The 10,341-nt window shown below is 44.7% G+C and overlaps 1 protein-coding gene across 1 annotated transcript in view; it reads left to right on the top strand.

The window, feature by feature from the left end:
• The window catches only part of BCMO1 (beta-carotene 15,15'-monooxygenase 1), a 44,263-nt gene that overhangs the window by 11,697 nt on the left and 22,225 nt on the right, over positions 1-10,341 (top strand). The window contains exons 3-6 of the mRNA XM_008574001.1: positions 2,653-2,782; positions 5,023-5,170; positions 6,884-7,031; positions 9,551-9,774. Coding sequence (XP_008572223.1) covers positions 2,653-2,782; positions 5,023-5,170; positions 6,884-7,031; positions 9,551-9,774 — 650 coding nt within the window. The remainder of the gene's footprint in view (positions 1-2,652; positions 2,783-5,022; positions 5,171-6,883; positions 7,032-9,550; positions 9,775-10,341) is intronic.

The raw sequence follows: 10,341 nt of genomic DNA, 5'->3' as shown, positions 1-10,341 counted from the left end.
GTGCCTGGCTTATTTCACTTAACATAATTTTCTCCAAGTTCATCCATGTTGCTGCGAATGGCAGAATTTCATTCTTTTTTATGGCTGAGTAGTATTCCATTGTATGTATATACCACATTTTCCTTATCCAGTCTTCCATCTATGAACTTTTAGGTTAGTTCTATATCTTTTCTACTGTAAATAGAGCTGCAATGAACATGGGAGTGCAGGTATCCCTTCAACATGATGATTTCCATTCCTTTGGGTATATACTCAGTTGTGGGATTGCTTGATCGTATGGAAGTTCTATGGATAGTCGTTTGAGGAACCTCAGTACTGTTTTCCATAAAAGTTGTTCTAATTGACAGTCCCACCAGCAGTGTAGGAGGGTGACCCTTTCTCCACATCTTCGTCAGCATTTGTTATTCTCTGTCTTTTTGTTAATATCCAGTCTGGGGTGAAGTGATATCTCAACATGATTTCGATTTGCATTTCCCTGATGATTAGTGATGTTGAGCATTTTTTCATGTACTTATTGGCAATTTGTATGTGTTCCTTTGAGAAATGTCTATTCAGTTCCTTTGCCCATTTTTTAATTGGATTTTTTTTTACTGTTAAGTTGTTTGAGTTGCTTATATATTCTTGATATTAATCTCTTATCAGATGCATAGATTGCAGATATTTTCTCCCATTCTGCAGGTTGTCTTTTCACTCTGTTGATTGTTTCCTTTGCTGTGCTGAAGCTTTTTAGCTTGATATAATCCTATTTGTTTAATTTTTCTTTTGTTGCCTGTGTTTGGGGGACCTTATTCATAAAGTTTTTGCCCTGTCCTAATTCCCAAAGTGTTTCCTCTATGTTTCCTTCTAGGAGTTTATAGTTTCAGGTCTTATATTTAAGTCTTTAATCCATTTTGAGTTGATTTTGGTATATGGTGAGAGTTGCAGGTCTGATTTCATTCTTCCACATATGGTTGTCCAGTTTTCCCAGCACTATTTATTGAAGAGGCTGTCCTTTCCTCAATGTATGGTCTTGATGTCTTTGTCAAAGACCAGTTGGCTATAAATACATGGATCAATATTTGGGTTCTCTATTCTGTTCCATTGGTCCTTTTGTCTGTTTTTATGCTAGTACCATGCTGTTTTTGTTACTATAGCTTTGTAGTATAATTTGAAGTCAAGTAGTGTAATGCCTCTGGCTTTATTTATTTATTTTTGCTCAGGATTATTTTGGCTATTCAGGGTCTTTTTTTATTCCATATGAATGTTAGGATTGTTTTTCTGTTTCTGTGAAGAATGTCATTGGTATTTTGATGGGGATTGCATTGAATCTGTAGATTGCTTTGGGTAGTATGGACATTTTCACAACATTAATTCTTCCAATCCATGAACATGGAATGTCTTTCCATCTTTTTGTGTCCTTTTTAATTTCTTTCAGCAGTGATTTGTAGTTCTCATTGTAGACATCTTTCACTCCCTTGGTTAGATGACAAGATGCTATATATAGAAAGACCTAAAGACTATCAAAACACTCCTAGAGCTGATAAACGAATTCATAAAGTTGCAGGATACAAAATCAATATATAAAAATCAGCTGTGTTTTTAACACTTCCACAACAAACTAGCAGAAAAAGAAATCAAGAAAGCAAACCCATTTACAATAGCTATCAAAAAAAAAACCAACTTAGGAATTAATTTAACCAAGCAGGCAGGTTTAAATTCTATAAAAGGCAAGGAACAGATCCTCCCCTAGAGCCTTCAGAAGGAATTAGCCCTGCCAACACCTTGATTTTAGTCCCATAAGACCCATTTCAGACTATATCCTCCAAAACTTGGCATAACTTAGGATATTTTCAAGTTGGTCTCAATGGCCTGGTCAAGAGTCCCTGCTTTTATGCAATGAGTTAGAACTTCTCTTTGGGGTCTGGATGAATTAGACATTAAACACATTACCAACCTTCTACTGATATGCAGAATTGGGTGTTAGGTCACCTCCTTGTGGTAGCAGATATCAAATGTTACCCCAGGGGGCTGAAATTGTAGCTGTAGGCTTCTGAAAGCAGGGCTCCCAGGACTGAACAGGACTCCAGTGAAACCTAGTCCACTATGCAGCCTTCTTGACCAGTCCTCCAAATCTGTGCCTTCTCTGGAAGGAGACCAACATGGCAGAAGTTTTGGTCAACGGCCTGAGCCAATGCCTCTTGGCTGGATGATGCCAGGCAAGGCTATTGAACGTTTCTGAGCCTCAGTTCCCTCATATGGAAAATGGAGCTAAGGGGCCAGCCCTGTGGCTCACTCGGGAGAGTGTGGCGCTGGTAGCGCTGAAGGCTATGGGTTCGGATCCTATATAGGGATGGCTGGTGCACTCTCTGGCTGAGCATGGTGCAGACCACATCGTGCCGAGGGTTTCAATCCCCTTTACGGTTAAAAAAAAAAAAAAAGGAAATGGAGCTAAGAGTAGGCATACTTTTACCTTCCCATATTGTTGTGTCTCATGAAAAAAATGTGTGTGAACTCGCATTCCAACGCTAGTTGTATCAGGTACTCGTATTAAAGGAGCCTGTCTTAGTGATCTAACCTCCCCCTTGGCCCAGTAAAACCCCTAGAATGGCTGAAAATGATTTTAAAACCCTGTAAAGGTGTCAGCCTGAGACTATTCTGCTTCTTCTCTTTCAGGTGAAGTCTATTACAGAAGCAAATACCTGAGAAGTGACACCTACAACGCCAATATCGAGGCAAACAGGATTGTGGTGTCAGAGTTTGGAACAATGGCCTATCCGGATCCCTGCAAAAACATATTTTCCAAGTAAGTGCCCATTTTGAATTTGGTTGAAGTTCATGCTTTTTGATATCCTCGATGGTCAAAACAACCAACATCTGTTCCTCTGATGATTCTCTTTATATATTTATTTTTTTCATTGTACATGTTTATGGGGTACAGTTTGTTGTTTCCATACATGCATATATTGCATAATGATCCAAGCAGAATAGTTAGCATAGCTATCACCTAAACATTTGTCATTTCTTTGTGGTTATAACATTCAAGATCCTCTTTTCTGGCTATATTGAAATATACAATACAATATTATTGGCTATTGTCACCCTAGGGCACCAGAAGTTATTCTTCCTATCTAATTGTAACTTTGTGACTTTGTACCATGTATCAACCTTTCCCTGATGATTCTCTTTAGGGTGCATAAAAACTTCATAGGACTGGCCTTTGACCATATATGCTATACAATTCTTGATCGCTGATAGCAAGAGAGATGAAATGCATGTGATAAATTATTAGATACTCTCCCACATGGCTGGTGAGAGAGCAATTTCGAATTATCTATCAAAATTACAAATGCACATTCCCGCTGGTCTAGATATCCTTGCTTGTGTCTGAAGTGACAAATGTACAAGGTTATTCATGGCTGCATTATTTGTAATAACAAGATACTGAAAACAACCCAAATGTCCAGCAACAGAGGAGTGGTTATAACAGTGTTGGGCTCTTTTACCTGCCTGTAATCCTGCTGACTGGGCCAATTGTAGAGCTAGGGCTGGGTCTGGAGCTCACAGACCCCTCAAGCCCATTCACAGACTGGGTGACAAACCCTTCACACACCAGGCTGGGTCACCAGAGCCCTCACACACAGGTCTATGTGCTGGGTAACCGGCAAACAGGTCCTTGGAAGCCGTAGGTTGGAGAGCATGGCTGTGAGTAGCGGCCACCTGAGGCAGTAATTAAATGCCAGCCAGGCCACTGTGCTGCACATGCGCATTAACTCCACCCACACACAATTTACAAAGAATGTGCCGCACCACCCCCAACTGGGCCTAGGGCAGGGGTACTGATTAAATTATCCTATTTTCCCAACAAACAGTAAAAGTGTACAAGAAAATGCCATGCTGGAGTAAAAAGGAGGATGCTCTTTATGTACAGTGTGGAAAGATTTCTAAGATATATTGCTAAGTTAAAAAAAAAAGCAAGGTATAGAAAGAGCATACGATGTGCTATATTTTGTATAAAAAAGCAGGAGGAAATCTAGATTTATTTTTGCTTGTTTATACATAAAGAAACTCGGAAAGGATTCTTAAGGGAGGTGGGAAACTGGCCAATGATGACAAAGATAGGAGAGATTTGGGGCTGTATATGTTTTAAATCATTTGGGTTACGATGCATATGAATGTATAAAATTTTAGACAATTAAATTAAGTTCTTGGCCAGGGAGTCAGACCTTCCATCAGCATCTCCTTTCTGATACTTTTTAGACATAAAAGGGTTATGAAAGGGTTAGGGGTCAACTGGCCCCGAGATGTCAGATTGCTCCTGCTTTTCCAGAAATGACATCATCTCTCCAATTCCAGTATCCAGCCCCAGGGCTGGCAGAGAGCAAGACTGAACTCACATTTGCAAATGGGGGGAGGGGGAGGAGCCCATGAGAAAGGGAGAGAGGTGCAGGGGTGGATTTAAAACTACAGCTGTGGGGTATCCTTGCTGTTATACTATCTGTCAGTAGGGGAAGCATCACCCAATACACAGATCCAGTACTTGCCAATTTCACCAATAAACTCCTTTGGGTTTTCTTTCTTCCTGCTTGGAGTATTCCTTTTTTAAAAAACTAATTTCCTGGATGAAGGGGAGATAACCAGTGTGGACTCACATTCCTGCCAAAGCAGGGATTGGCTGTTTCTCTAGGCTTTGGGGGCCGTTATGGGTGCATGTATAATTTCTGTAGAGCTTCTTCAAATACTTTGGAACAACCCACTGGCTCCTGCTGCCTGTGGAATTGGATTTTGAGAGCCCAGGAGGGATCCGCTGGCTGCCGTATTGTCCCAGATGACTCACTTCTTAGCTGACTCTGTGTGGTGGTATCTTTGGGGAGCCTGATATCAGAGTCCTCCGGATTCCTCTGGTGACCCACTGGGACCCAGAACTTTTTCTCCCTTAGTTTAAGTACAGTGGTTTAGGTGGTAGGAAAACTAAAGCCATGTAGGGCAGAGCTTTGTGGCTCGATAGATACACTGTTGACCCTGTGGATTTTCTTTTCCCCACAGAGCATTCTCTTACTTGTCTCACACCATCCCAGATTTCACAGACAACTGCTTGATAAACATCATGCAGTGTGGAGAAGACTTCTATGCAATCACAGAGACCAATTACATGAGGAAAATCAACCCACAGACTCTGGAAACCCTGGAAAAGGTATCAACAGATCCACAACCAGCATCGGTTCCTGTCTTAGGAAAGGGACCCCTGGGTGAAGCTGTGTAGCCTGCAGGGAGCTCACTGGAGGGTCCCCTCCTCTAATGCCATTTGTTCCCGGGTTTCCCCTAGCACAGCATTTAGTACTAAATTCTAAGCTCCTTGAGGGCAGTGATTGCATCATTTCCAGTTTTGTGTCTGTATTGGTTTCCTGTGGCTGTTGCAACAAAGTACCATAAACAAGGTGACTTGAAACAATAGAAATTTACTCTCTCATAGTTCTGGAGGCCAGAAATTTAAAATCAAGGTGTCAGCAGGGCCAGGCTCTCTCTGAAGGCATCAAGGGAGGATCCTTCCTGCCTCTTCCAGCTTCTGGTGGTAAGAAAACTAAAGCCATGTAGGGCAGAGCTTTGTGGCTCGGTAGATTGCCAGTAATCTTCGGTGTTCCTCAGCTTGTAACACATCAATCTCTGCCTTCATCCTCACACAGCATTCTACCTGTGGGTCTGTGTGCCCAAATTTCCCACCTTTTATAAAGACACAAGTCATTGGATTAGGGCCCACTCTATTGCAGTATGACATCTTAACTTAATTATACCCACAAAAACCCTATTACCAATAAGGTTACATCCAAAATTACCAGGGGTTAGGACTTCACCAAGCTTTTTGGAAGATACAGTTCAGCCTGTAACCATGTCCACAGTTCTTGGCACTGAGGGAGCTCACTAAAAGTTTGAATGAATGTGTGGGAACACCCATGATCCCCAGCAGCACTACCTTGTACTGACCTGAAGAGGGAGGCATTAGGCAGAGCACAAGGGCACACAGCTAAAAGCCCCAGCAGATACCTCACCTGGGAAGAATGACGTCAACATTTCTGTGAAAATCAATAGACCCACTCTCAATTTTCTTCAGCTGGTTGTTTAAGGCCCCAACCTCTTTGCAATACATTTTAACAATCTATTAAAGGGAGTGCTTTTCGTAGCTGTGAAACTATGTCCTTTTAAGCAAGGAGATATAGATCCAACTAATCTGCACTTTCCACAAAGCTACAGAGAGGAAATACTGGGAGAGAATGGAGCATTACACAGCTCCTGGCTGGAGGCTGTGTTATTCCAGGAGAGGAAAGGTGGGCAGCTGGTCTCCAGCCACACCATTGTTGTACAGTTGTGGCCTGCTTGGAGCAGAAGTCATTATTCAGCTTGTTGGTTGAGTTTTGCTTTGCTCAAATGTTTTTGTAACTTCTCTGTTTCCAGAATAATCTTATGAGGGAGGCTTGGAAATTTATGCCTCTGGGGAATGCAAAAGGGGAGAATTTAAATGACTTCACCAGAATGACATTGGAGCAGTGGCCACGGTTAGCTCAAAGACTGCCTTTTCTGCCCAGGTCATTGCTAGACCTTTCTGTGGCGAGGCATCTTGTCTTTATGCTGAGGACACTGCAGGACCAGGCAGCAGGGTTGGGACAACAGCCACAGAAAACACACCAGCTCACTAACTCCCTGCAATCACTTTGCTATAGGAGTCTTCCTTCCCCAACTTGAGGTTAAGTCAGGTCGCAAGAGTAAACATCCTCTTTAGAGGCAAATTCTGTTTTATTTCACATCATGGGAGGTGTAAAAACATCATCTCTCTGAGCCTAGAATCAGTCAGGTTTTCACAGGATTTCACTCTCTCCCCTTTTTAAAACCAGGTGGCTGTCATATTTTGCAGGTTGATTATCGAAAATACATGGCTATAAATCTGGCAACTGCACATCCTCATTATGATGAGGCTGGAAACATTCTCAATATGGGTACTTCCATTGTGGACAAGGGGAAGACAAAATATGTGATGTTTAAGATCCCTGCCCCAGCACCAGGTAGGTCATTCTGGGGAACGTGGTGAGACACAAAGAGCCAAGGGCGGCTCCTTCTGAAGCATTCTGACAACACAGGACTCAAAGTGATACTTTCCGCCATAAATTATTCAGATGACCGTGAACTCAGTGGGATTTCTTTTGGATGAAAGGAAGCCCATTCACAAACCCTTCACACGCAGGTCTATGAACCAGAAAAAGGTCCTTGGAGCTGTAGTTGAAGAAAGAATAGTCTTTATTCAGCACACACACGTCTAAGAGCTAAGCAGTCCAAAGAGAAACTCCAAACTCAACGGCTACTGGCAAAGTCCAAAGGAAAAACTGAGCAGCTGCCAGCAGAGTAAACGTGCTCTATTTTTAGATGAGAGCTCTACCAGCCAGCTTCTGCTTCACAAATTGAAGAGCATACAATAGCAACAAACTGGAAAGATACATGGGTGCACATGTGCACTAACTCCACCCACACAACTTGTTTACAAGAAATGTGCTGCTCTACCCCCAACTGGACCTGAGCAGAGGGAGCCTGACTAAATTATCCTATTTTCCCCACACGGTCCATCCATTTTTTTAGTCTTCCGGCAAACCTTTGTATGCAGGGTTGAGCCTCCACTTCCATTCCCCACCCCTGAGCCGGGCTCCTGAGGTTGTTTAGGGAGCTCAGCCCTGCTGGGATCCCCTCCAGATCCCCACCCTCTTCTCCCAGCCTTCTGGCCCTTCTCCACTTAGGGCCGGGATCCTGGAGCAAAGCCCAGGCCAACTGTGATTGCATGTTCCTGAGGGGGAGGAGGCAAGGCTCCCAGCGCATGTTTGTCCAGGACCCTCCTGGGAACTACGCCTGGGAGACAAGGCCTCTTTCAAGGGCAGCTGTGCAGGACTCGAGACAGTGCAGAAGTGCAAGGGGGATGCTTGACCTGACCTTCTGGTTTAGGAAAACTAGTTTCCACCTGTGATCCCTGCTGGTCCTCTTCCTCCACAGTCCTATAGAACCTCCTGAGCAAATGACCAAGCTCTGCGGGAGGCATGAGCCCCCGAGGTCAGAAGGTACAATGAGTATTCTTGTTAAATGGAACTCCCATTAATTAAGCCAGTAAAGGGATATAGCATTGAGCTCAGAATCCTAGAATGTCAGACTTGGGGATTGTCTAGGCATTTCAGTTTGCCTCCTCGTACAACAGAGTAGAACGGTGAGGCTGAGGGGGATGAGGTGACATGCCCACAGTCATGGAGCTACCAGCATGCACATGGCAACCCCCTGACCACCCGTTCCGTGCTGGTGGCTGCACTGGGACTCAGGTCCTACACTGTGCCTTCCAGGCCAGAATGATTTTCATGTTGGTTTGCACCGTGCTCCATTTGTTTTGTGAAGGAAAGAGCGATCCCACAACCCTATTGCATCCCTCCCACCAGCCAGCTGTTTATAGTGTGCACAGGTGGCCACAAGAGAGGTGGGGACGTTTGCAGATAACTCATTATAGACCAGCCCCAGGCCTGGGTGGGGAGGCCTCTGGCCAGTGAGTGACTCATCGTAGCAGAGGAATAAGAAAACCCAGCACGCACTGAAACCTTTGGTGTCTGGGCGCCAGGTGAGACACTCGCACGACTGACAGCATCATTTCGTTGTCTTCTCTGCCTTCACCTGTGAGTGTTACGATCCCTAATAACAGAGGAGGAAGGCAAGTCTCAGGGGGCCATGTTTTCTTGGCTTAAACCTGTGACTTTGGCCATTACAGTAGACCATTCCACCCAGCCTCAGTTTCCCATCTGTGAAATGGACACTCTACAGCCTGTCTTGATTGTCACATTATATATAAAATCCCCTCATGACAACAGGCACTTGGTTCCATTCACAGGTGTTTTGAAATGGACAGTACCAAGAGAAATTCGTGGAAACTTGTGGAATACGGATCAAATGATGGTTCCCAGCAAAATTTCAGAGCTTAAGCCTAAGAAACTCACCCTTCACCTGGGAGCTTGATAGAAATGCAGAATCTCAGGCCCCCACCCCAGCACATTTTATCAAAATTGCCAGATGTTTGATATGCACATTAGTTTGAGAGGCACTGCTTTACAGGTGAGGTTGGCAAACTTCTTCTGTAAAAGGGCCAAATAGTATATATTTAAGGTTTTGAGGACCCTATCATCTGTGTCACAATGGCTCACCTCTCCACCATTGTAGCTTAAAAGCGAAAGCAGCCATACATGATGCAGAAAGGAGTGAGCATGGCTGTGTTCCAATAAAACTTTATTTACAAAAGCAGATGGAGGCTAGGCGTGGTCCCCAGCCTGTAGTTGCAGACCCCTGGCTTGGAGTCCTCCCTCTGTGGTTCAGTGGTTTTCAGATTGTAGAACAGGAAGATCACAGCTCCTGTCCCCTACATCAGCCACAGCAGCAACTTCTTTCTCTGGTCTACTTGTTGGCTCTTAAAGATTCTTCTTAGCAACAGAGACAGTTTGTAGGTGAGGGTGCTGTTGTCCGGGGAGCTGCCAGATCCTGCATGATTCCGAGGCTTGCTTTTCTCTAGAGGCCAAGAAGAAGGGGAAGAGCCCCCTGAAGCACGTGGAGGTGTTCTGCTCCATCCCCTCTCGCTCCCTCCTCTCCCCGAGCTACTACCACAGCTTTGGTATCACCGAGAACTACGTTGTCTTTCTCGAGCAGCCGTTCAAGTTGGATATTCTCAAGTTGGCAACCGCGTACATGCGGGGAGTGACCTGGGCTTCCTGCCTGACTTTCCACAGGGAGGACAAGGTGAGGCCTGGCTGGGGTGTCTAACCCAGAGGGGGGCCTGGCTGCCCAGCCACAGGAGCAGACTGAGAAGGAGACAAGGCAAAGAAGCAGCATGGGTGGAGGGAAGGAGGAGGCTACCGTGCAGTCACCCTTGAGGCATCCGCCAACCTTCCAGAAGGTTCTGAAAGCTGGATGGTCCTTCAGTAGTTAAAGCCAAGTTAGAGCAAGGGGTCTGAACCTTCATACCCCCACGTAGATAAGTCACTGAACACAGATGGTCCTGGGAAGGGGGTGTGACCTTGAGCAGCCAAAGCAGTTCCCGCATGCCCAGCAGCAAAGGGACCAAGTCCTCAATCCTGAAGAATCGCTGGGCACCACGCAGTCTCCACCATCCATTGATAAGGCACCTTCAGCCACTCAGCTGCCACCACGTAATGTCGGGGGGAGAGGGGCAGGTGCCAGAGATTATTTAGACATGGTAACGATAGAGCATTCCACCAGATCGTTCAGTAGAAACATCTTCAGGTATACCTGAGTGCTCAAAGTATATATGTATGTATGTGCATGTGTATGTATGCATGGATACGT

This window comes from Galeopterus variegatus, unplaced genomic scaffold (genome assembly GCF_000696425.1).
Source record: "Galeopterus variegatus unplaced genomic scaffold, G_variegatus-3.0.2 Scaffold982, whole genome shotgun sequence".
Lineage (NCBI taxonomy): Eukaryota > Metazoa > Chordata > Mammalia > Dermoptera > Cynocephalidae > Galeopterus > Galeopterus variegatus.
Note: the sequence above shows the minus strand (reverse complement) of the source record. Positions and strands in the feature narration are given on the sequence as shown.